The sequence below is a fragment of the Neolamprologus multifasciatus genome, chromosome 18, assembly GCF_963576455.1.
Source record: "Neolamprologus multifasciatus chromosome 18, fNeoMul1.2, whole genome shotgun sequence".
Classification (NCBI taxonomy): Eukaryota; Metazoa; Chordata; class Actinopteri; order Cichliformes; family Cichlidae; genus Neolamprologus; species Neolamprologus multifasciatus.
This window is the reverse complement of record NC_140456.1, coordinates 10117214-10143410: the sequence shown is the minus strand read 5'-3', so window position 1 is coordinate 10143410 and position 26197 is coordinate 10117214. Positions and strand designations below refer to the sequence as shown.

Sequence of the window (26197 nt, the reverse complement as noted above, 5' to 3'; positions counted from 1 at the left end):
TTGTAGCAACTGTCAGACAAATATAACCACAATAATAGAGTTGTTACCATTGCAGACATTAAAGACACTAACAACAAGAAAGTGGTATAGGAACACAACCACACATCAAATATAAGTAAGGGACATCCATATCAGACCACATAATTTAATCACCTATATTTGTTGAACAGAGAAAGGTTGAAAAGACCTCTGGGCTCAAGATCTTTTATAGACTGGGTCATTACTGCCATATGAAGTGGCTGGTGAGTGGATAATGACATGTATTTAATTACTGTTGTGACAAAAGGACCTGATGACTGCAGGGTGCAAATGTTCTGTTTATGTATTTGCATGCACGCGTCTTTGTCTGCTTCTCACTGTATCACCATGTTGTTGTTGCCTTTGTACTCCAACTCTCCTCCCTGAGTCCCGTCACGCTGCTTAAATAGAGGAGCCACGATTAAACAATGGCTACCTGCTGTTGACCATCCTTCCCTGGCACTGCCCCCTCCCTCCTCAGTGGCTGAGTCACAAACCACACCCCGCAACAACTTCTATTTTGTTTTACAATCTTTAGAGTTAGTAGTGAAAACAGATGTCATTTCAAAATGTATAATAAAAGAATAGACATAATGTTAAAGAACATGTAACACAGGTACTTTAAATAGGTTGTTTTCAGATACAAATATAAAATAAAGATTAAGAATGAGTAAATACATATAATGCGTAAATCTGATGTAAAATTTTATTAACAGTAATTAAATGGACTGTGTGTTATACAGATGACTTCATCTGTTTGATCATTTTTAACAATTTGGGTTTAGAAACACTATGTTTACTCATTTTTATTACCAGCAAAATTTAAACATGACATGTCATGATAACTTCTTCCTGTTTTGTCTGGGTTAAATGAGTCTTGAAGAAAATTTGATCTTTTACTGGGTTGAACACATAAAAAGTTAATAAAAATCATACTGAGTCACGTCCATGTTTCCATATAGTTATTTATTATATACAGCTATTGGTTATTTGGCAGTTGTGAGGGTATGGTGAAAAGTTGGCAAGATATCTTGATTCGACTGAGTTGTGGTGTGTGCAGCGGTCAGTGAAACAGTAGGGAGATCACTCTTCCCAGGGACTCATGTCGGTATCAATGGCCACACAGTTGTACGCGGCATAGCGCAGCTTCTCCTCACAAACTTTCGCACTGCAGGACAAAACAAGGAATAGAGGAAATGATACAAGACAATAATATAACAGTGCTGTCAACTTCAAAAACTGCTTAATAATCTTTAAGAGACCTTAAACTTCTGTTAAATCATCAATGCATCATTAATAACAGTGCACATAAAGCACATGGGGTTGTTATACCTTGGATAGTTGGGTAGATAAAGGGTACTAGAACATGTGGAGGACTGTGGAAGTGCATCAGTCGTTTCAGAGCTGAATAAAAAAAAAAACAAATTACAATCAAATCAAAATCAAATTGTAGTCAAATAATAATAACTACGTACACTTGAACTCACCCTTGTTTGTCAGGAAAGACGTAGATAGGTGCAGGAAGACGACTTCGACCGGTTACAAACCTCAGAAACCTGCTGCGATCCTCTGAAGACAGAAATCAAGAATATCAGTCACTGGGTCAAAATCTGCACTTGAATAATGCAGACACAAATACAATATGGCATCTTTATATAAGACCATAAATTCACCATGAAAGAATGAACCGAGCTCATGGACGAAGCACGATAAGGTTTATTTTTCAATCTTATACAACCCGTCTTCTTCTTAACACCAGAGGTTCTGCCCTCTGCTGGTCATTACAAAAAATAGCAATTTAAGGGATTTCTCCATTGGCTTCATTTTTCAGACCCAAAAGCTTTATCTGTCTTTTATATCTGGCCATTGGTGCAGAGTTTATGTTGTGAGAGCTATTTACTACTTTTTAAAATGGGGCAAAATAAACAGTGAACTCACCATTGGTGAAGTTTGTTAGCGCCTCCCATAAGTACTGCACTCTAACATCACTTTGTTCCAGGTCCTCATAACGTGCTGGTGGGGAGAACAAAAGATTACAATGGTTTTGGTTACTTGCAGCATTTTGTGACTTAATACAACTTACATCTTATTACTTCACCTTAACTTGTACCTTAACAGAAACAACATCTCAGACCTCATTTGTGGTCGAGGATTTGAAAGGAACGTGGATAAAACGAAGATGGGAAAAGTCTCACAAGAGGTCAACCTCTTTTGTATTTTTAAAGCTACGCCAAGTCCACTTGTGAAAAAAGGTACCACATGCATACACGGGTGTACTGAAAATGAAATACAATTCATTTGAAAACATAACAGATACCACTGCTAAAATTAGATTTAGTTTAAACTAAGCTAGAATTTTATTTGAATGTATCCACTTCCAGTTGTGTCTTGGATAAATTACTTGCAAACGGTCCCATTTCACTTCCTTAATTACGAGAGAAAAATGTCTGCTTATTGTCAAAGTCAGTTCAAATCCAGGCCGGACACTCACTGAGTCGCTTCAGAGCTTCCACAGTGATCTCTGGGTCTCCACATATTTTCTTTTCCACTTCCTGCCAGGTGAGCAGGTCCAGCACTGCCTGAGGAACCACCTTCAGCAGTCCCGTCTGTATGGCAGCAATCTGTAACACACGTGTACAACCCACTAAAACATCACTGGAGTATTTTACAAAGAGTAGACTTAAAGAGTAAAAGAAATACAGGCAATTCCAATATATGTGGAGCCCACCTGCTGTTTGCTCTCCTCCATCCGAGCTTTCTGCACCAGGCGGATAAACTCACTGCGGTCCTCATAACGAACTGACACATTACTGCCACCGGGGATCAGTTCCACCATTGAGCCATCCGTTCGCAGAGTGGTGTAGACCAGCTCCTCCCCAAATCGGAACTCAAATGTCTCCTGGTCCATGTTCTCCATGGCCTCCAGAAGGTTTACCTGAACACATGTTCACAGTGAGGCAACCAGGAAAACAACCCGTCCAATCTGTTAATTCCTTCTAGATTTTAATTTTAATGCAAAAAAAAAAACAAAAACCAAAACGCTACATGTAACAAATGTAATCGATCAACAAACTGTAGGAGCAAATTAATAATTATTATAAAATAGTGACAATAAATTCTTGTACTTTTATGAAACACAGTGTGCAGAGACTTCTCTTCTTTCAAAGCTTTGACATTTAAATGACACCACCATGTAAATGTAATGATTTGAATATCCTCACCAGTACAGAGTCTACTGCTGCAAAGTCTTTACTCCAGCTGACAGCTTCCCCAATCAGCTGCTTCCACACAAGCCCCGGAAGAGCCAAAACCTGCAGGAGTGGACACACAGCAAGTCTGAAAAGTCGAATATCTACAACTAATAAATATTTACAATGGTAATTATCTATGTTACAATAATTTAATAAAACCATTACATTTTTGTTAAAACCCAATAAATACTCTTACACTATTCTAAAATTGCAAACAACCAACAAAAGACTCACCAAGAAATCTTTCCCTCTGAGAGCAGCACCCATCAGCTGACCGATCCACTCGTATTTGTGGAACTCTTTACAGGAAGGGGTGGGAACGTAATAATCTCTAGCCTCAAAGTCGCCCTGACAGATGAGCAATAGGCACTTTTAGAACAACAGTGATATCCATTCTGATGATAGGCGGTTATGGGATAGTGACTACCTGGTTGGATGTCCGGGTGAAGAACGGGAGAGGCATGGGACACTCGGACGAGCTGGGGCAAAGCTCCTCCGACATGTCTGCGAGGCTGTCTCGAAATCCACCTCCTTGGTCGATAATTCCCTCTGCAATGAACTTGCATTCCCACCACTGGTCATAACGAGCGGGCCACCTGAAGGATCAAAAAGGCACACTGGAGATTCAGATTTTAATCCTCGAGTTATAAAAGTCATAAATATTGGACACAAGAGGCTGATAAAATGCACACCTGTAATCTAAAGTTTTCTCAAACTTGTCTGACGGCTTGAGACCCTCATACACCTGCAAGAGGAAAAATAAAGCATCTGAATTATTGCACATCTTCTCTACACATTGAATTTTAGGCTTCCTTCCGGTCCCTACCTGGTTGAAGACGGCGTTCTTGCAGGTTGGGTCCAGAGATGAGTTGTCCCTGTGCTCCATGGCCAGACGTCGGTTAATGTAGAGTCGAGGCATGAAGTTTGGCTTACTGGTCTCCGAGTCTTTCAGGCACTGAGTGATGAGGGCTGAGCGGCGCTTGGACAGCAGCAAGAACTGCTTTATGCTCTAAAGGGCAACAAAAGACACGTGTTATACAGAAACACACAAAAAACAAAAATACAAGGTGACGCTTAATCATGAAAGCTTGTATTAATCTCTTTAATATATTAGTGGTTGCTCATAAAAAATAAACAGGGTATTTGGGAATGTATCATGAACTTGTTTTTGTGAACACTGGAATCCAAAACCAGAAAATTGTAGTCAAGCACAAAAACAAGCCCTAGTTAATGCTTGCTGTTGTGCACAGATCATAAATTACATGTTAAAAGCTTTAGGACGACTCACTTTGATGTGGTTGAAGGTACCCAGGCTGTAATCCCAGGCTGGCACTAGGTGCGGGAGTGCGCTGTCCAAAAGATTGATAAACCTGGAGACAGAAAGAGATACAAACTGGAAACACCTTCTGTTTACAGATAACATGGACAATCAGAACACTTTATCTTGAGGGTAAAGACCTGAGAAATTGAAGAAGGATATTTTTTCCAAGCCCGAAGACAAATATTTAGTTCTGTAAAAAGTACATGGGGCACAATGTTCGCTGACCTACCTCTGGATAACTAACGCTCTGCGGTACAGGATATCTGGTGGGGTGCCCTGCAGACGTGGGTAGCGGACGAGGTTAGAGGACTGGAAAACATCAGCGTTCAGACCCAGATCCCTCTCACAGGATGACTTAATCTTCAAGCCTCGGATCCGCACATCTATCCCATCCTCTGTAAAAGCCAAAATGAGGAAAAAAATGTTGCTTTATGTTCAGTGCAAAAGCTCCTGCAAAAGCATTCAAACGGAAATCAGCTAGTTTGATACAAAAACATAAAAATTCTGACCTCTACATTCCTCGATCCGAATTTCAATAACTGGTAAATGGGAAGTCATATCCTCAAGCACACACACTTCTCCTATCAGATTACTAGAAACATAAAAGTAAAAGTACATAAATGTACAGTATAAACTGTAATCAGTATGCATTCATTTTTTAACTTTTTTTTTTTTTTTAAATTGCAAACTGTAGCAATAATCTCATTTGACAAAACTTACTCATCTATGGTGACGTCACTTAGCTTCTTTAGGTTGTCTCCTTCTCCTCCAAACACTGTGACTCTTTTGGGCATGTAGTTATCATCCGTTGAGTCCACAGTCAGTATCAGCTTACTAGTAAACAAAACAGGACATTAAATAAAATATTGAGACTTCAGCAGCTTATCAGTGAAACAAAAAGAGAAATTAAGTGCTTCACATTTTTAAATGTCTAATATAGCAACTTTACGTGATGAATATACCATCCTAGAGATAGTGCAAAATTCAGGTAAAACACCCAGACCAGTTGTTGTCAAACTTCTTACTTTAGAACCCAAAAACATTATATTCATACCATTATATATACACTAATATTAATAAATACATTACATTACCATTTACAGGACAAAAAAACTGCATGTGGCACAGTTTACATTACAGTTTATCTTAATGATCTTGTTGTCATAGTCACTGCACTGTCCAAGCCTTCAACTTTATTTTTACTATTCTTTACTATTACTCAATTTTTGTGTTTCCTTACTTGACCACAGTGCCTTTCTTCATGTGCAGGCGGATCCAGTGTTGGCCCTGCATGCCGTCGCTCTCCCAGTAAGTTTCAACATCGCCATCTGTCAGGCAGCTCGCCCCCCCGCTGGGATCTTCCTGTAAGCAAATATCAAGGTTTGATGAATGGACTGAATTCATAAACAAACCCATTTTAAATTCATAAATACATACGTATTTGTCATACCCACAAATAATTACATACATGTTATACTAGACTGTCTATCATGAGATGATGATGAGATGAGATAGCCTTTATTTGTCAGTTGCAGGTCTTTTGCCCACAACCGAGATGACAGACCTTGCCGACCGTACATACAATACACAAACATCACATTGGGGAGACAGGTCAGGCTAGGTAGCGAGGAAAAAAAACATCGAAATGTGTAACACAAAAGGATAATATAGGAATGCACAGATATCAACACACCATAGCACAATAAACACAGACAAGCAACATGGGAAAGAGTTCCAGTGTGTACATCTGATCTGGGACCGCTGCAATCTTTCGACTGCGCCTCCAACTGACCCGATGTCCACATCAGAGGGGAGGTAAGCGTTGGAGGTGGCGTTGGATCCGGGGTAGGGAGGGTGATGCGTCAGTGAGTGCTTATCAGTATCAGTACATGTATGTGTGTGCGTGTCGATAGTTCAGCTGAGACAGTGTCCTTCGCCCTGCCAGGCTAAGTAAACAGTCTTCCAGCCAACCCAGGTGGCCTTGCATGGAATGGGAAGGAACAGACTAAACACAGTCGTTATCAGGGTGTTTTGTTCAGCTCCGGCCTTGTAGCTGGCGCCGAGAGGGTATCCGCATAAGTGATGTTATTTTTTTACTTTAGTGCGAACAGCTCATATGAATTTCAAAGCAGTTCTACAGTCCAACACTGGTCCCATTGGAGAGCCGCGAGCTTCGCCATACTTGCTTTCTGTGATGTTGTCATTTCTTGTGCTCAAGGAGCCGATTTCTGAGAACTCACGGCAGTGTGCCTCCCCGAGATGTCATCCAATTTTGCGCCCAGAGATGTTATTCCGGGCTAGCCCTTCCGAGATGTAATCCAGTCTGCAGTCAGAGATCTTATTCTGAGTATTCACAGCAGCCGTAGCCTCTCCAAGATCTTATCCGTGCTGACTCAATGAGCCCATTTTGAGAAACTCACGCCTCTCCCATCGTTCCAATCCCAGCGGGCAGCCTTGTGGGGGTTTGAACAGCCGGTTCCGCTTTCTTAATTCTTCGATAAGTCAGGGCCAAGCCAGCTCCGATCCGCCAGAACCCTGTTACCATGGTTCCGAATAGGTAGATATCTTCAGCACTCAGGCTCACCCAAGCCCAAACTTCTCGTTGAGAAAGGGGTGTCAATTGCATTTAGGGACCAGTTGATCCAATCCATAATTCCTCTTTTAGGTTTTAGAGAACAGACTGTGAGAGAATGTTCCAGGGAAAATACAAAAAAACCCCACGAGACTAGACAAGGACATAAGCAGGGAAGATAAGGGAGAGGAGAAAAGTGCGTCCGCCTCCTCCGAGAGCCAAAGAATGATGGTCACTGGGTCAAATTAAAGTCATAAAAACTTCTCAGATCAATCTAGTTTCCTTTCACTGCATTTTTGATGTCATCAGGAAAGAGGTCCAATGTAACTCCACCGAGAACGCCAATCCATGTTTTGCCAACGTTAAAAAGCCCCTTTCATTTAGCCCCTTGGGAAGATTAATTAATAATAATAATAATAATGGATTGGATTTATATAGCGCTTTTCAAGGCACCCAAAGCGCTTTACAATGCCATTATTCATTCACTCTCACATTCACACACTGGTGGAGGCAAGCTACGGTTGTAGCCACAGCTGCCCTGGGGCAGACTGACAGAAACAAGGCTGCCATATCGCACCATCGGCCCCTCTGGCCAACACCAGTAGGCAGTAGGGTAAAGTGTCTTGCCCAAGGACACAACGACCAGGACAGAGAGCCCGGGGATCGAACCGGCGACCTTCCGGTTACAGATACGCTTCCCAACCCCCTGAGCCACGGTCGCCCAAGCAATTAATTAATTGCTCATTAATTGCTGTATACATTGGCGCATATCAATTTGTCAAGATGCAAACTAATCAGATGTCAATAAATTGTTCAATTTAGCCAAACAAAAGCTGATATCATACAGTATAAACCTAGTATGACAGACATAAACCATTTAATTCAATTGGGCTAATAAACGTAACTAGCAATTCTGTCACATCTTTACGGACTAGTTACTAGTATTCTATTTACCTTAACATGACATCACAAACTACAATCCTCATTTTCTTTTTTTATACTTAGAAAGATTTAGACTGTTTGAAATGAGATTTAAAGTCAGTCAATGCGAGTTTCATTTGTGACGAGGGCTTAATTTTGCTCACCGAGCATGAAGACACATCGATGCTGGTCACACACTGCTTCACACTCCCCAAGTTCTCGTCCTCTTTTCCTATGTGATCGTAGAAGTAATGCACGAGGTCCTCATCACATTCATATGTCCAAGTAGGAGGAACGTACCTGAAACAGTTCAACTGAGCATTAATTGCATTCATTTTAAAATCTGCTGCACCAGAAAACTCAACTTTCCATTTTAACTTTGCACAGACGGACTCACCTCAGCTTCTGGATGGCAGCCTCATCACACTCTGCGATTTTGGGTTTCTCGCCAATGTAAAGTGCATTCTCCACATCCACCACTTGTTCCCATCTGTTGCAGGGCTTGTGGTCGTAGCCAAAGAGCTGCTGCTGCCTAGTGACAGTCTCTGGTGACTCCACGGGTACCAGCCTGTCGCCTCCCTCGGTGTGTTTACACACGAGGATCCAGCCTTCTTCCAAATCTTGGCCCGGACGGTGCTCCTCCAGCTGCTCCTGGGGACAGCCACGGATCAACTGGTCAACATTTGCTTTCTTACCAAATTTACAATAATTGAGAACACACGAATCAACCTATAATACCTTTTTCGAGTTCAATATTTTAAATTTTGTGTCACAGCTCATAAAAAATTCTTATTTATCTTGTATACAAAGTTCATCCACTTTCTGAGAAATCCATATTTCACTCCACCCTTGTTACCTTTAAGCCAACTGTTTTCCTGAATGGCTTGCCCTTTTGCAACCAGAGCAGGTATGAGAAGCTGCATGTCTGAGATGACATTAGGGATATCAGCTCTCTATGACCTCATACAGAGCCAAGATCTGAAAAACTGTCTGAAATAGTTTTATTTGATGCCAAACACAGGAATATAATTCCTGTATTTGGCTTACATGAATTATTTGTATGTAACAAAACCCATTATTTCTAACTTTAACCACAATAGACATGTGCACCATAATTGTGCAATATACACTGCAATATTTATAATCAAGATTAATCTATTTTTGCTGTAATAAAATCTAACTCAGTTGCTCAAGTATTTTTCATGATTCATCATTTTACAGAGCTCTTATTGATAGTGACAAGATCACCTGTTTTTATGGGATTATCAGTTAAACCTAATGCATATCTTTGGATGAAAATCACTGCAAACATGAGAAGATCCTAATACGATATCACAAACTGAAATCTTCAGTCTTGCCTTTCACTCAGAAAAAAACATTTGATATAAGAACTGGAATCAGTTAATGTGAGTTCCATTTGTAAAGAGGGTTAAATTTCACTACTATGTACCTAATGTGTTACTTTGCAGCTCAATACTTTTATTCTTTGACCCTTTTAGAGCTGTGAGTTCAAAATAATTTCTATGTTATACTGAGCCTTAGCAAAGCCACTCAGTTCATCCACTGTCTGAAACTGTCCGAGTGCTTTTAGGCTCACTGGATTATTGGACCTCATTATTTAATGTGAGCATCCACCATTGTAACAGTATGTAAAGTGTATGTAAACAAAGGATTATTGTTGTTTCAGGCAGCACAAAGACTTTTCCTGATGTCACTACATCCAAGGAGAAGTAACAGCGTCTTACCTTATTCATTTTGACCCAAAGGCCCTGGCTATTACAGTACTCCTCCCCTGTTGTCCGGATGCATGTCCCTTTCTTTGGTTCAATGTTGTACTTGCATGCTTTCTTACTGTGGGCAGTCTGATGGGGGCTTTCGAAGACAGAGACTATGGTTTTTCCCACGGTGGAGCCTCCCGCAGAGGCACCGGAGGAGGAAGCGGATGAGCTGGAAGATGAATCCTTGCAGATTTTGTAGCACACTTCTTTGGGGACATAACACAGACACTCGAGCACCGGTTCGCTCCTCCTGAAAGTTTCGATGCACCTGTTCAGGAAGCGGATCCTGCCGAGCAGCAGGTGAGGGTTGTCGCCCATCGTGAAGGTGGCAGTCAGTAGCTCAGCAGTAGCAGGAGCTCATCGGCTGACATTACACCGCTTTTGTTTTCCTGCGTGGCTGCGCAGGGATGCTCCTGTCAAACCAAACAAAACCCAACTTTCTTTAGAAACTTTGGCTTCGTTGGAAATATCGATTAATTAAACTGGCTTCTAGCTCTCATAATAAAATCTGAACACTGTTTGAAATGCTAGGAATTCGCTAATCAGCAGGCAAAGTTCCCTGACACAAATATCACCTCCTCCCATTAGGTAAAAGTGAGAGCGCTAACATTAGCATGCTACCAGGGTGTTCAGTAAACGAGTCCATCCCTCACAGCAGCTGTCATCAACAACCCTGGCGGCCAGCTAGGCTCGTATTTAACAAACCTTCACGTGACATGAAGATTTCACGGAGTAAAAAGTGTGGTCAATTCTTAAAAACAGTAGATACCAACGTACCTGCTGACAAGTGTCCCGCACCCTGTTACAGATTCTATGGTTTTCTGACAACACGGAAGAGCAAAGACTCTTCTGATCCTTCCGGCATTCCGTCGCTGTTTCCTTTACAAAATAAAAGCTTCTCAGTCGAGTATTTAATTTTGTTAACCTTTGAAGGCGGAACTCCGAAAATAATTGCCAGAAAGTTCAAATTTTTCGAACCCTGACTGTTTATCCAACCTTCCAACACAAGTTTTGTTTTTGTTTTTTTGTTTTTTTAAAAGAAATTAAAAATAAATCTGCATGAATGAGTTTTAATTGGTATTTGCTACAGCATGGGATTTTTGCGAAATTTATTGATTAATATGTTTTAGGGAGGGAAAAGTCACACTGATAATGTAGAGATCATAAAAAAAACTCATAAAAACTCGTGTCGGATACGATTAAAAACATTAGTGTGATAAAAGTGTAAATAATAAACTGCAACTTTAATATATTGTTAGTGTTGTTGTTGTTGTTAAGGGAAATCACGTGGGTTTATGTAAATACAGTTATAGCAAGGGAGGATTACTTACTGAACAAATGCTTCAGACCTCCAAGGCTTTCACAATCAAAGGTTTACTATGGATTGAGTTAAATACACCTTTTTAATAGCATTAATCACATCTTACAGAGCCTGTGTGGAAGACAAACCTATTTCAGTATATTCAACAATCATAAACATTCATAATTTTCATTATACCGATAAAGTTTTCATTTATGAAAGACTTACAGTCATCAGGGTTTTACAGTGTTTTCAGTCACAGTGTTTTCTGCTTAGAAACACTTTAGCTCCCTCCAAAGAGTTTTTAGCCACTTAAAGTAAATTGCACAATAATGATAATAATAACATATTTTTCATCTGGAATTTTATTTACTCAAGAATATCAGACATTTTTTTTCTCATAATACATAGATTTCTGACAGATAGGATAAAATGGGTCTCTGACATAGTACTAAGCAAACAGGAGATCTAATAGTTAATAATTAAATAAATAATTAGTTTTGTGCTTAATTTCCAAAAATGCCAACAAATAAAATCTGAAAAGGAGGAAATCTTATTGTAGTTTACAGTTTAACACAAGCGAAACCTTTCAATGTCACATTTCCACCTCCCCAAAAAATGTTTTCAAACTTTTTTTTGTCATGTTTACAATAAAAGTTTTCAAAAACATGACAGCAAGTATCAATTAGTTGTGTTCAATTACAACTTTAATTAGTCCCTTTTCTTGTTCTTTGTGAGTGACCACATCTATTTCCCTTTCATCATCCCCATCTGCCTCGTTTGGGTTTGACGAGACTTCCTTCAGAGAAGAGAGGCTCCCACCGCGCAGGATGCCTTTACCCCACTGCAGAAGGCTGTTGAGCCCATCACTCACAGAGCCCTGAAGGTGCAAATGCTGTTTGTTCATAGGAGTGCCTCCAGGCTGGTGAATCTCTAGATCTTCAGCACTCATGCTGAAAACATGGAAGATACTTTAAACCCAAAGATGGCAGTGGTTGTGATTTATTTAGGAATGTAAAGTCAAGCTATTACAACAAACTGTCCAGAATGGAAATGTTAAAAAAAATTATAAATTATAAGTATAAAATTAATTAAGTAATTATAAGTATAAAAATATACTTACATTTTCAAAATTGTAACTGAAAATTATGATATATTCCCATTATCATTATGTAATATTATCATTATTATATTATATTATATTATCATTATCATTATCATATGGATTAAATTTTTTTATAAAAAATGAAAAAGATTTTTGACAAGCTATAAAAAAAAAAGAAAAATCAAGATAATCATAGAAGGATTGATATATAATTCTAGTTCTACTTATAAATAGAGTTCACAAATATTTACATTTTGAATAAAATACACACACACATATATAACATAACATAACATAACAAGATGAAAGAGGTGGCTTGGGTGAGGGAAGTCTGGGCTTCTCTGCTCAGGCCGCTGCCCCCACTACCTGAACCCCATAAGGTTCAGGTAAGGTGGATGGATGGATGGATGGATGGATGGATGGATATACTCCTATATCTTAAATTCCATCCCTCTCACTTTACCTCATGTCATAAGTGGAGCCTTTGAATGCTGGTCGGAGGCTCTCCGCTGCTGTTGACAGAGTGTAAGGGATGGAGAAGTGTCTCTGCATCCAGTGTTTGTCCTTCACCATTGGAGCCAGATTCTGGTACATGTCGTCCACAGCCAGCATTGACACCTGTGGGAGAAAGAAAGAGAGTTAACATCTCATTCTAGGTTTCTAGTAGTCATAATTAGGGGGAATGTCTGAAGGGGAAAACCTGAAAGTTTCTGTCAATCAACTGGTTCGTTTCAAAGTCATCATCATCTTCACCAAATGGATTGATGATCAGCTCTCCCACCTACAAAACAGAAACAGAAACTGGACATGCAAACAGTGGAAAAAAACTGCATGCGTCAGTGCTTCAGCATGCTTTTCTCCATGCAGCTGTGATATTCAGTAAACATCTCAGTCATATGTTCCCAACTGATGGGTCAGGGGCCTCCAATTGGTCACAAGATAACTTAGAGGGTTTATGAGTTGAACAAAGAAAGTTCACATACATAAGCTTGGCGTAATTTTATTAGTTATTCAAGTAAAACCAAAAGACAATCTTGATAGGAAATCTCTTTTTTAGAACAGTGGCAACAAAGACCTCAGCATCACATCGTTGTTTTTTTTTTTAAACTTTTCAACTGCTGTGAACAACCAATTTATGCTCATAAGGTGTATTTTATGAGCTCATTGGATGTCTTTTTTTTTAAAGTGAAATCATACAAAACCACAATGTTAAAACTATTACAAAAAATAAAAAGTACATATTTCCCTCTGAAATATGATAAGATTATATTATAGAGCCTGGAACGGAAGTGTGCACTGATACATGAATGTGCTGTGTTACCTTGAGCCAGCCAGTGTAAAAGAAGAACTGCAGCAGGGTAAAAACAGGGACGTACAAGTCCAGTCTGTGGTCCTTGTAACCTTTCTCGGGATTCAGGAATTGTCGGCCAATCACACAGAAGCCAAAAAATGAGTAAACTGCAATAGTTACTACCTACACAGAAGAAAAAGCAATGAGATAGAAAATTAGGGGTTGCTAAGTACAGTTGTGTCTCAGGAGGTAGAATCATCTGCTAATTTATATGAAATTGATGAAATCTGACAAGCACATATGTTGTTGAAAAGAAACAGCAGAAAGGTTTTGTCTTGCAAAAAACACATTTTATGTAATGATCTAGGCAAAAACCTGAACTGGTCATGAGTTAAAGAAGCATATCCATGTGCACCACTAATATGACAACAACAACATTACATGCTGATGGTTGGTTTAATCTATAAAAAAAATCTAAAAAGAATCCACATTTTATTTGATAATTCCTTAATATGTTCTAGATATAAAAATCTTTGAATGTATTTAGTTATGAATCAAGTCTATAGTGATGTACAGCACTTAAATGAATGGCTCATATTTCATTGGCTGAGCGTACCTGAGTGTAGACCAGAGGGATGCTTATCCAGTCGTAGTGGAACAGCAGGCTGCACTTTGCTCTGTAGTTATTGAGTTCCTGCAGATGTATTACAACAATGACTAGTGGAGTTTACGCACACTTTAGAGCCATAGATTATTTGTAAGTCATAGAAAATGTGTAGGTCTGCTCTTGTTGCATTCTTTAGTAAAGTCCTCACATCCATCAGCAGCCTCAGAGCTACGTCGTCCCTCACTCGGCCCTCCTCTCTCGCTCTGGATGCCAGGTTTGAAAACCACGTCAGAGGCATCCAGTACTTGTTAAAGTCAGAGTGCAGTGACTCAAACTTTTTCAGCTCCTCCAAGGTCATAAATCCTGCCCACGTATTAGACACACTTAGTTCACATGATATATGAAACCATTAAATTACTGACAGCAATTAAAGTGACTGCAATAAACTGAACTGCATAACACTGAAATGTTAGTATTAGGATTTCATTCCCTTTAAAATACAATGAAGTAAATATGTTTGAGTTTTGGTCTGTTAGTTAAACTAAACAAGACTGAGAATCATGATGGCTGTTCTTTTTTTCCATTTCTCCCCCGCTGTAGCTGACAAAATACTTATATCCCAAAAGCCCAACTGCCCAACTCAATCTTAAGCACACATTTTTACTAAATGGACAAACTCCTTATCCCTGTGAGGTGTACAGTGCTATATTGTGACCTATAAAAACAATTCTCTTGGCTGAACTCTTCCCTGTTTTAGTGCTAAAAATATATATTTCCGTGTGTTTATAAGTATTTGATGTGTAGAAAAAACTTTAAAAGCAGACAGATTTATTTCAGCATTATTTTGTAACTTATAACTAAGATTTGGTGAAGTAAAAAGATGCCTGTGAGAAGTACTGAGTACAAAAGTCTTGAGTAATGAGCCCTTTATTTTTCCCTCAGTATTGTCTATATTGGAAGCACTCTGTCTTTCTTACTGGTACATTCAGCAATTATTATATGTCTGAATATGGTGCAAAAGGTACATTTGAGATTTTTAAAATTAAATCGACTTTTGATTAAGAACTGTTGCTCTCACCAGCCTCCACAATGTGGTCCAAAGTTGGGAACCGCTTGTGAACTCTTGTGCTAATGGAGCGGAGAATAAGGACCGAAGATAAATTGGCATATCTCATGAGGGTTCGTCTCAGCAGACGGCCGTTCTCATCAGTCCCGTGGACGTTCCCAGACACCACCATCATCAGGTTGTCAGGCAGTGGGAAGCTGGTGTACTGACCCCACCACCTATTAAAGGCCAAGGTCACATAGAAACCTAGAATAAAGCAAAAAAAGAGAGAAAGTTCATGCATATGATTTTTTTTTAGTTCTTTAACTGCTGTATGATTCATTCTTACCAAGCACAAACAAAACAGGGATGTAGTTGGTGTTGGTGAACTGATCACAGTAAAGGGCGATACGCTCAAACAGATCCTGCTGCCTCCGTGTGAGGAGAAACCTGCGGAGCAACTTAAAATTGTCACTGCGAGACAGACAAGCAAAGCTAGGTAAGAGTAAGAGCGGTATGAAAATGTGAATATACCTGTAAAACAAACTGAAAAACAAATAAACACTACAAAACACCAGGAACTCCTTGTAGAGCAGCCTGTAGATGCTTCCCTTCCACCTGAACAGGAGCCTGGAAAAGCCAGCAAACCTGGCATTGGCCACCTCAAGACTGTAGGAAACTGTCATGTTTAAGCACAAAATCCCTGAAAAGCATTAAAAGGCATTTAAATGTATGTTTAATAATTACATATACATAAAAGACTTTTTAAGACCCGTCCTACCTCCACCTGTGCTGAATCCTGTTGTCCTGAGAAGATAGTTTCTTCCTCTGGGCCTGAATTTAAAGCTCTCTGTGGTGCTGTCATAAATTAACACCTTAGTTTTATTACTTGGGAACCTGCAGCCTAAGTGAAACACACCTACAGTTACAGACTGCATGAAACATCTCTTTTTAGGCTCACATAACAAGCTTGAGTGATCAGCAATCAAGTTATTATTCAGTAAAACTTTCCAGTAAAAGTTATAATTTATAAGGTTCTCAGTCAACACAAAAGTGTTAATAATTACTGTGTTAATTCCTCCTGTTAGAGCTGAGCTTAACATATTTACTTAAATATTTTTAAAAAGTTAAATTATTCTTACAGCTGTCTTTTATTCTAAAAAAAAAAAGAAAAAGAAAAATAATAATTAATGATACACAAAAGCAAAAAACAAACCAAAAGACAAAAAAAATCTAGTGTTGTATCACATTAAGCAAACAGAAACACTAAATTATTACATGTCAGAGGCAGTTTGGCTTAAAAAAGATAATTTATTTATATGCAAATTATACATACCTGTATAGGCCAGCAAGGTGTTGCAGTGGTTAGCACAAGAAAGTCTGAATCCAGCATCTGTCCGAGGCCTTTCTATGTGGAGTTTGCAAGTCCGAAAACGTGGAGTTAGTGGGGTTAGGTTAATTGGTGACTCTAAATGGCCCATAGGTGTGAATTTGAGTGTGAATGGTTGTCTGTCTCTCTGTGTTAGCCCTGTGACAGATGGACGACCTGTCCAGGTGTACCCCGCCTCTCACCCCATGCCAGCTCCAGTCCCCCCATGACCCTAAAGTGGAGAAGCAAGGAGGATAGATCGATGGATAATCTATATAAATTTATATTTTAATGAAACTTGTACGCAAACAATTGGATTGCAGCTTCTTCTAAACTATGTATGATTTATCACACTCAGGAATGCATTTTTTATAAGAGCAGACTTTATAATAATCGTGTATAATGTTACATAATGAAGTCATTACAGCTCATATTGGATTGCAATCTCTGCAGGGGAATAGCTCTTTATATTACTTCTAAATATTTAGAATTGAGGATTTATTTTATGATCAAGACTGTCATCTGTTTTATAAATGTATCCATTTTATGTGCTTATTTGAGAGGACTCTATCAGCTGTGTCAGTTTCACTGTTTGATGATGTATTTATTACTGTTATTGACTTGCTTCGTCTAGTTAACCGTAAGGCTGAATTATGCTTTAAAAAATTGCATGTTAAATTTTAACATGCAAAAAATTAACATGCAAATGTTGTTGCACAATTGCACAAATCTGCTGGTGTTTTTTAATCATTTGTTCTTATTTCCATCTATGTTTCACATATGGCTACCTTCAAACTCTACAATTACATATGCACATATAAAGAAACCTGTACTTTCTTGGGTTTTTGGGCTTTGTCACTTATGACTTTCTCCTCATAAAATGTGTTGACTTTGTCTTATGTAACAATAACAAATTACACATAATAAAAATGTGGCTTTTTAAGCTATATGTAATACTATTCTGACTGCTGTATGTGCCATTTCTGTTCAAATAAGATTTACTTACATATGTAAAGTAGAAAGCAATATTTAAGTGAAAATGCACTGCACACTTTTTCTGTCGACATGCCTTTTTCTGATGTAACACAAATAAGTACTTTGGACCTGCTATCTCAGCATCCTGCCACAGAAAATCAAACAGAGCGCATGCAGATTGATTGCTCAGCAGAGGCCGCTAGGTCCGTAGACTGTGTTATTTACTGGTGACTGTGATAGCAGCAGTCTAAACATCAGAGCTGTCAGAGGTGTCCATCCCTCCAGTCTCCGTCCTTTGTAACTGGTTGCTGTGCTTAGCTCACTTGTTTGTTTTTCACATAGTTACAGCTCCTCACTGTAAATCAGACTCTTCTTTTCCAGCCCTGCTTTGGACACCGGCTCTGTTTGCTCACCTCTGAGTGGACATTTATGAGGCCATGTATCCTCCACTGGAGCCTGGATCACTGTGGACTTCCCCATTCCCAGCCTGAATCCGAGTCTCACAGTGTTTACATTTTTATTTGCACTGATTTTTTGTTTTACTAGGAGATTTAAAAAAATATACATATCCACGATAAAAATGATGAACTAATCTGAATTCCTGACACTAGGTGGCATTATTGTAATGTGCAGCATGGCTCTCAGCCTCAGCCCTTAGGCCTGTATTTACTTCATAAACAGAGACACCCAGAGGCTCCTTTATTGACAGAAAACAATAAAAGGAACATCTGACATATTTAACACTTTGTTTGGATTTTATGTCAAAACTCTCTCTTTATTACTGGTTCCAGAAATGTTAAAAGTCTTGCTTTTTACTTTGCTTCCCTCGTGAGTATCAAACTGACACACAATGGTTCGTCTGTGATCTTGATCTATAGATGAAACACACGCCCAGATTAGCATCCATGGATACTCAGACAACTGTTTCAGCCTAGTCATTTCCTGCCTTTGGCTACTGATTGTGGCTAAGATCTCTGAGAATGGCACTTCCATGCTGATCATTTTGGTAACCCAATGCTGTAATTACAACTTCCCACGGTGAGTGAAATTAGAGCTCAAAAGAGGGATTTCAGGTAGCTGGGGTCAGCCTGGGTCATTGCCAGGGCAGAAAGGGGAACACAGAAAAAGATTAGGAGTCTGTTTTCAGAGATACTGAACACAAATACTTAAAGACAAGCTTTTATTTCTCTGTCAACAATATTAAAGTGTATACACAATCAACATAGTGCATCTTCCTGTATAAATGTGGTTAAATAAAATCAGTGCTTTTATTACATACAGTATTGCCATTTTACATCTGAATGATTACTAATGATTCAGCGATACTGAAGACGTTACATTGTGTCAAATATGTAGCTAATGGCACAAAATCTGTCTGCAGCATTTGCAAAGTGTTAACATTACAGAGAATCAGGACACAATTTTGTCTCAGGCAGATATCTGACTCATTGTCAATTTTACAGCATTTTTACTGAAAAAACAACAACATTACCCTTAGCCTGTCACCACAAAAACAAGCCAATATAGTTTGTTTTTCTTTCCTTTACAACAGTAGCCTTTCTTAATGACAGTAGACTGACTAAGTATAAAAAACAAACAAACAACAAAAAATCCCAAGCCTTCACTTATATTTGACACATTTAAGACATCTCAGGCTGTTTATCAACTGTTTTATGAATTGATAGTTTATTAGTTTTCTTTTTTTTTTTTAAAAAATCTTTGTTCAAAGACAATAAAACATATACAATGATTTTGCTGGTCTGGACTTAAGATTAAACTAGCCTACATAGCCTATTAACTAAGATGCCTAACAGGCTTTTTAAGCTAACAAACAGTTTGTCAAACAAAGCTCGCTTATGTTAAAATGAAGGAGGGTTATAAAGTTTGATTACTTTTTTAAATATTTGGATTCCATGTATCCTATTATTTAATTTTGGCAAGGTTAATTTCCCAGCAGGACTAAATTTAATCAAATTCAAATATATTTAGTCTAAAAAAAAGTGTGCTTATTGAAATGTATCTGACACTTAGCAATAGCACAACACAAATGTCCAGTAATTTAGAACCATTATCATCCACCAGACATGTAAACCTTTGGACTTGTAGGTATTTATACTGTTAAAAATATAGTTAGTGTAGTGAAGTTTGAAAGTTGGCGCCTTTTTATGCCTCCACCAAAATTTCAAAAGTTAGCATGTTTGCTAACTAGCAAGCAAATTAACCAAATATATGATTAATTTACAACTTTAGAATGTGGGTTTACAGGTTACAATAAAAAAAAGGTTAATAGTACATTCACCGTCGCTTTCTGCTGTTTTTTAAATGCTAATCCTGAATGTTATCAGTGTGGTTTAGCTAAAGTTATCTTACATATATAAAGCTTTGGCTAAACTTTAAACAAAACAAAACTGGGGAGACCACATCATAAGAGACTACTTCATTCATTCTAAATTAAAAACACACTGTTTCAAATACGAGGTTTTACGAGGTAAGGGGTACTTATTGCTAACTTTACATGTAGCCTTAGCCTCACTCTTTTTATGCATTTTTTGTATACACCATACACATTTTTTTTACATTAGTCATTTCAATTAATATTGAGAAACCATAGACAATATTTTATTTTTACCAGTTCATGAAGTAAGTTTATTATTAGCTAAAATTCATTTGAATCTCAATGTTGCTTCAATGTAATTTGTGAAATAGTCAAAACAAATGTGTTTTTTTATGTACAAGGACACATATAAGAAAGACAGTAAGTTAAAAAAAAAAAAAAACTAAAAAAATGTTTATTAATTGAATCTAAATTATAGAATTTGATTTAAACTTTTAAAATGTGGTGAAATTCAGCAAAAGTCTCTGTCACATGGGCTTAGGTGACTTAGGAACTGTACCAAAAACCTCCTTGTGATTGCTTTGGCTGCTAGCAGGTTGCTAAAGTTTGCATTGAAGACAGACTTCACTACAAACTTGCTATCCAACTACCAGTTGTTAGTGAAGATTGAAGAAGCGTAACATAAAATAGGAACTGGAGATTGTTCATCTTCACGGAAAAAGGGTGTCATACGACTGAAACTAACAGGCTTGAACACACAAAACTTCACTTTGAAAGCAAAATGTCTCCGTTTCCAGTTTGCGTTGCACTACAACACTTAGTGATAAGTTGGCGAATGTTTGCAGACAAGTTAGAATGTTCCATGCAAACTACAGGCAATCACAGCAATCTGCTGGCAATCAAAGTAATCACAAAGAGGTTTTTGGTGCGGCACTATATACCTCTGTCTGATTAATTTTATCCAACAACACCCAGGAAGCACTTGCCAACTATTCAGGAATAAAATGTTTTTCCTTAGCAACCTCTTGCTAGGTCCCCAACCAGTCTCCAGGGCTGTGTGACTAGAGCTTAGACTCCAGGATATGTCTTGTCTTTAGTGGTGGGGATAAAGACAAGACATTCATATAACAGAGTACAACCTGACTCTAACAATATGCTAACTTGTGTATAATTTTTGCATGTTTGGCCAGATGAAGGTACCGAAACTACTTGGTTAGTTTTAGGAAAAGACTGTGGATTGGGTTAAAATACTACATTTACGACTATCACAGGATAAATGAGGCAAATTGTGTCTATTTTTACAAACAAGCAGATCACATTTCATGGCTATTACACAAATTGTGAAATTAAATTTTGTCAGCAGGTTATTCAGTCAGAAATAAAGTCCAGTACATAACTGCTGCCGATGTAAACCTATGACAAAAATATAAAGCTTGACAGGCACTGAAATATTAACCAGAGAATAACATCTAAAATGCACAGAAATGTACATCAGTGGCATGTAGCTGTATGTCCCTTTTACATTAACATAACAACAAGCTGTTTTGTGCATCAACTGTCTTTCCATTTGTCTTTTGACCGAAGAGCACTTGGCAACCTTACAATTTCGACGTATAAAGCTTAAACGGAAAATATGTAAAAACTCATCTGGAAAATACAGATCAGTTTTTTTTCAATTGCAGGAAGTTCCACACCCTTTGCTGCACCCTCAGTATTTCACTGAACAAAAAAACCAATTAGTCTGCGAAACCAGCAAGTGTGAGAGAGAGACATCCGTCTGTTTTCCACATCTTTGATAAGAATCGAGTGTCCTACACTGTCACAATAACCCTGCTGTGCACTGTTTTCTTTCTTGCAGGTCTGAGCTCCACTTTACCGAACAAGCACTGCTTAGATTTTTATCTTAAACCAGCATTTAGGCCCAACCGTCATGGCCTTTTTCAAACTCTCTGCACATTTCAGTGTGTGACGCAAAGCAAGCGTCGTCATCTTGTCTGTCCTTTTATCCTCCCTTAACAATGAAAGACACATAAAATTAGATTTGTCATCTTAGCTTTACATTCTACATTTAGCTCTAAATTAACTACGAACATAGCGGTGGGATTAGTCATTGTTCAGCACCTATATTTCTGGTTGTGCAGCTTAATTAGGAGTCCTCTTGTGTTCGGTACAACAAGTCGAACAGGAATGGCCGGAACAACGACAGTTGTGTGAGGTAAAGAAAAAGTGGACACAAAAGGCTGCTATACTTAGCAGTTAAAATATATCCTCATTCCTTGTCTTTAAAACGACATTAAATGCACACTGCACTGGACTCAGTATTAAACAGAATAAATCTATTTCAGCGTTTTTCCATAAGCGAAAAGAAAAAAGGAAAATCAGGCCTCCCTTTTGAGCCGTCACTGCGTTCCTCGGGTCCCACAGGAAAAGCTCCAGATTAAATCACTTCCTCACATATTGTGATACTGTGGAGGCTGGACCACACTGTCCCTGTAACTAGTTAATGCATTCTTTTGATTTGGCTGTTGTTTTTTTACACACTAATTTGAAATTTGGGGAAATACATTTATTTTTCTACCCAGTTATAGACTGATAAAGCTCCCTGATCTGTGTGTTAAGTATGGAGACAGAGGTAAAGGAGCATTGTTCTTCTTAAGACTAAGGGATTCTGGACTGAGATCTCAAATGTAGTATATCCACCTGATTATCACTAGATATAATTTAATTTAATGTTATTTTTTATGCTAGAATATAAGAAGTTTTACAAAGGAGCATAAAAGTTTTTTACTTGCACTCCTGACCAGAAAATTTAGTTTTGATGTTTGAATGTTATGTTTGATTCATTTCTGGCCTCTCACTGAAGTCCAGTATACTGTCTCAAATTCAAGTATGAAAATTTTAGTTCAGTGAATTCAGTTATTTTCAGTTGTAAACAAGTCTTTGAAAGATTTCTGAAATATTTGTGTTTTCTTAGTTTTTTGACAGGTGGTCTAAGAAATTTGTAAGGCACTCTATGTTGGATGCTTGTAGTAAAGGCCAAAGGTCTAAATTGTGTGTATAATGCCTGCGAGCCAAAAACCCAGGCTTCATTCTGCTTTTAGCATTTGTTTTTCTCTTTTGTTTCTCCTCTAGGTGCTGTATAAATGTCATAAAGAGTGGGTAATCGTAATATGGTCTACGCACACAGCTATAGCTGCGAGCACAAAAGCCTCACTCACCTGTTCAAATCTGCTCCTTCTACAGGGCAGCCAATCAGAAGAAACTTGGTTTAAAGGGAGATAAAAAAAAGTCTTGTTTCAGACATAGAAGAGCTGACCAACATAACCGGTCTTCTTTCGAACAAGGGCAAACAGCTAACTGGCTTTGCCCAGGTTAGACATCAACATACTAGCACCTTAAAAAGGCCCAGTCAAACCAGAATACTGAAAACATTAAATTTGTATACATTTAGTTATCCAAATTTATGCCTCAAAGCAAGCCAACACAACAGTGCTGGTTTTGAAAGAAACTAAATTAGTGTAAAGTAGATGTTTTTCTGTGGGTTAAGAACAGGCGCATCAGTGTTGGCTGCATTTGACTTACAGGAAGTCCTTCACTGCTAATTCAAACTGCACTGTTATCAATGCCACCTGTGCTTTTCCACCTATGACAAGTCAACATGTCCACTGTAAAAAAAAAACATGTATTTATGCCTCTGATCACTGACACTAATACATGTATGAATTTATTTCTAAATAAGTTTTGGACTAGCATTAGCATCTTCATGTTAGCGCTTCCCTGTTAGATGTAAAACTCTTGCCAAACCTCCAAAACTAATTACAGAAATCTTGGTATTTCCAGGCTTTTAAACTTAAAAACTTAACTTTATTTATTCCAGACACAGAAGCAGAAATAAAAAACTTCCAAAATACCATGGCGTGAGCATGCATCGAAGCCATGACAGATTTGGCATTCATTGAGCTACAGTGTTGTTTCTGCTTAGCTTTAGTTTCTGCATTTATCAGATAGGGCAGTACAGACAGAGTAGGCCCTGCTGTATCTTTATGCTATGGGAGGCTAACTTCTGGAAACTTTCTGTGTGTTATGACACAAGTATATGACTATTTTAAGGAAAACTCTTTTCAGAAATTCGAGAGAATCAAGTTGATCAGTTGCCAAACCAACTGAGACTAGGTGGTTCTGCTCTGATGAAATAAAAAAGAAGACAGACAAAAACACAAAGGAGGATAGAAACCTGTAGTAACTTTGGCAGGAATATCTTAAGACCTCATCATGCAGGAAGTTGTTTTGAAGGCACCATGTGAATGCCACAAATATTCTAATAAAGATTTTTTTAAAGCATTTCCTGTAATGCTGATCTATTCTTTGGTGGAAGATGATGTCGCCACATTCTCGTACTCGCCATGGTCCGAGTCCTCCAGTTCGATACCTGGCACCAGGTTGTAGTACTCGGTTGACTGAGTCATGTAAGCTTTCTCCCTGTCAGCTGAGTCTTTCATCACTTCTGTGACACTCACCGTGTCCAGCTCTGTATTATTGGCCCCATCAGGCTCCTGGGAGCCTTGCCTCTCCTCTGTGGAGCTGGAGCGGAATGAGGTGACTCGGGGAAGAGACTCTACTGAGCCCAGCTTGATCTCCACTTCTTCATAGATGTCCCTGGTGCTGCCCAGGAGGGCGGATGCTGGGCGAAGCAGCAGCTGGTTCTTCAGGATCCCCTCTCCAGCTCTACCCTGCTCAGCCGCTGAAGGCTGCTGTTTGCTGCGATGCTTCTGGCCGTTGGAGCTGGAACTGTGAGGCCTCTTTTTTGAGCTGCTGAAAGTAGGCACTTCTTTTTTCTTCCTCTTCCTCCCACAGCACCAGCAGAGCAGCAAGGTGGACAGGACGAGGAGGGGAAGGACAATGAAGAGCGCTGTGAGGCCGGCTGGCCGACACGCATCGGTAACCTTCACCGACAACACAGTCCTGCCGGCCAGGTGCCAGGGAGAGAAGCAGGTCATGTTCCAAAGCAGATCCTGCAGTTTGATGGTGCGATTAGCCTCCCTTCTTGCCTCCAGGCCTTCCAGTAACAAGCAAGAGCAGTCCCAGCGATTCCCATCCAGCTCCAACTTTTGAAGCCTCGGATTCTCCAATATAGAGCTAGGAAGGAAATTTAGCTGGTTTTCTTGTAGAAACAACTTCTGGAGGTTGTTAGAGTCCTTTAGAAAGTCCCCAGGAAGCTCCTGAAGTAAGTTCCCAGCCAGATCCAGCTCCTTCAGACTGGCCTGTCTCCCCAGAAACCCACTTGGTAACATTTTTAGCCTATTATGACTCAAATACACCTTCTGCAATGCAGAGACCCCAGAAGCCTCTTTGTCACTGATATCGAGAGAGCTGATATTACAGTTGGAGAGATCCAGTGTCACTATGTTTGTTTCATTGGTAAACACAGACCAGTCCACACGGGTGAAAGCAGATCCAGAGTAGTTCAGGCAGCACACATCAGCAGGAACCTTGGAGGGAAACTGGGACAAAACGGTGGCTCCTGGACAAACACATCCAACAGCAAGTCCTGTCTTCACTAGCAATATGAAAATCAGCCGGAGACTCCACTGGAAAATCATCTCTGAAAGAGAAAAGACTGTTAAACCCAGCACAGAAAACATGACTTGATCACTACATATTGGTGCTCTGTCTCTTACTCCACCCTACCTGCTACCTTGTCTCTAGGAAGGGATCCACTTTATGTTGGCTAACAGAGCTGGAATTATAGTTGTAAACCTAGCAGCTCCTCTGAGGACTCCAGGTTGCTGTGAGGATCGCAGGAGTTGGCATGGTGACGCGAATCACTGGGGATCAGTTGCTAGCTGTGAGAGAGGAAACAGATGCTTCTATGACTCTCACATGAAAGTAATCTCTTAACTGGCAGATGGGAGTTACACATGCATGAGTGGAGTGAAAAACCGGACTCTAATCTGAGAAGAAGGTTATCTACACAGACTTAGACCCCCTCAAATCTGGACCTATGTCTCACTTTAATGCCAACATGTCAATAAACTTGCTCTTTGAAACAACATCCAGCATTTTGGTGTTTATGGTTGAAGTTGATTTAACTGTGTGTTTGCGTAAACCTGCTTGTAATAATTTACTTTGTAAGGTAAATACAGTAGTACTTAATAGTTCAGTTTAAGCCTGAACTTTTGTTTAAATGATTATAACGAATTATAATGCCAGTCAGAAACACCCAAGCTTATTAGCATGCCTTGTAAAAAGTGATATACAACTAAAGTATAAAACTGTAGTTGCTTGAAAGAAAGTCTTAAAGACTTCACG

At 39.0% G+C, this 26197-nt stretch overlaps 3 protein-coding genes across 3 annotated transcripts; all 3 read right to left on the bottom strand.

Moving 5' to 3' along the window:
* Window positions 1–965: 965 nt before the first annotated feature.
* Window positions 966–10758, bottom strand: hectd3 (HECT domain containing 3). Its single transcript, XM_085141523.1, has 20 exons — window positions 10639–10758; window positions 9829–10274; window positions 8481–8734; window positions 8248–8383; window positions 5831–5952; window positions 5311–5424; window positions 5100–5182; window positions 4820–4985; window positions 4558–4639; window positions 4096–4278; window positions 3962–4014; window positions 3697–3865; window positions 3504–3617; window positions 3240–3329; window positions 2747–2953; window positions 2510–2639; window positions 1957–2031; window positions 1506–1587; window positions 1351–1422; window positions 966–1186 (listed from the first exon to the last, which is right to left on the bottom strand). Exons 2-20 carry the CDS (start codon window positions 10177–10179, stop codon window positions 1102–1104), a joined length of 2568 nt encoding a protein of 855 aa, XP_084997649.1. The 5' UTR covers window positions 10180–10274; window positions 10639–10758; the 3' UTR covers window positions 966–1101.
* Window positions 10759–10960: 202 nt separating this feature from the next.
* Window positions 10961–15912, bottom strand: best4 (bestrophin 4). Its single transcript, XM_085139826.1, has 8 exons — window positions 15559–15912; window positions 15243–15476; window positions 14373–14527; window positions 14174–14251; window positions 13588–13740; window positions 12967–13047; window positions 12730–12884; window positions 10961–12114 (listed from the first exon to the last, which is right to left on the bottom strand). Exons 1-8 carry the CDS (start codon window positions 15893–15895, stop codon window positions 11847–11849), a joined length of 1461 nt encoding a protein of 486 aa, XP_084995952.1. The 5' UTR covers window positions 15896–15912; the 3' UTR covers window positions 10961–11846.
* Window positions 15913–18719: 2807 nt separating this feature from the next.
* LOC146497367 (uncharacterized) lies at window positions 18720–25692 on the bottom strand. Its single transcript, XM_085140519.1, has 2 exons — window positions 25577–25692; window positions 18720–25490 (listed from the first exon to the last, which is right to left on the bottom strand). Exon 2 carries the CDS (start codon window positions 25486–25488, stop codon window positions 24247–24249), a length of 1242 nt encoding a protein of 413 aa, XP_084996645.1. The 5' UTR covers window positions 25489–25490; window positions 25577–25692; the 3' UTR covers window positions 18720–24246.
* Between the last annotated feature and the right edge of the window lie 505 nt (window positions 25693–26197).

Coding starts and splice junctions, on each gene's coding strand:
- best4 (XM_085139826.1), bottom strand. CDS start 15,895: ATGACAGTTTCCTACAGTCTTGAGGTGGCCAATGCCAGGTTTGCTGGC. Junction 14,528..15,242: donor GGACCACATTGTGGAGGCTG/GTGAGAGCAACA, acceptor ATACGTGGGCAG/GATTTATGACCTTGGAGGAG. Junction 13,741..14,173: donor TCCCTCTGGTCTACACTCAG/GTACGCTCAGCC, acceptor TCTTCTGTGTAG/GTAGTAACTATTGCAGTTTA.
- LOC146497367 (XM_085140519.1), bottom strand. CDS start 25,488: ATGATTTTCCAGTGGAGTCTCCGGCTGATTTTCATATTGCTAGTGAAG.
- hectd3 (XM_085141523.1), bottom strand. CDS start 10,179: ATGGGCGACAACCCTCACCTGCTGCTCGGCAGGATCCGCTTCCTGAAC. Junction 8,735..9,828: donor TTTGGGTCAAAATGAATAAG/GTAAGACGCTGT, acceptor GGCTGTCCCCAG/GAGCAGCTGGAGGAGCACCG. Junction 3,330..3,503: donor TCAGAGGGAAAGATTTCTTG/GTGAGTCTTTTG, acceptor CCACTCCTGCAG/GTTTTGGCTCTTCCGGGGCT.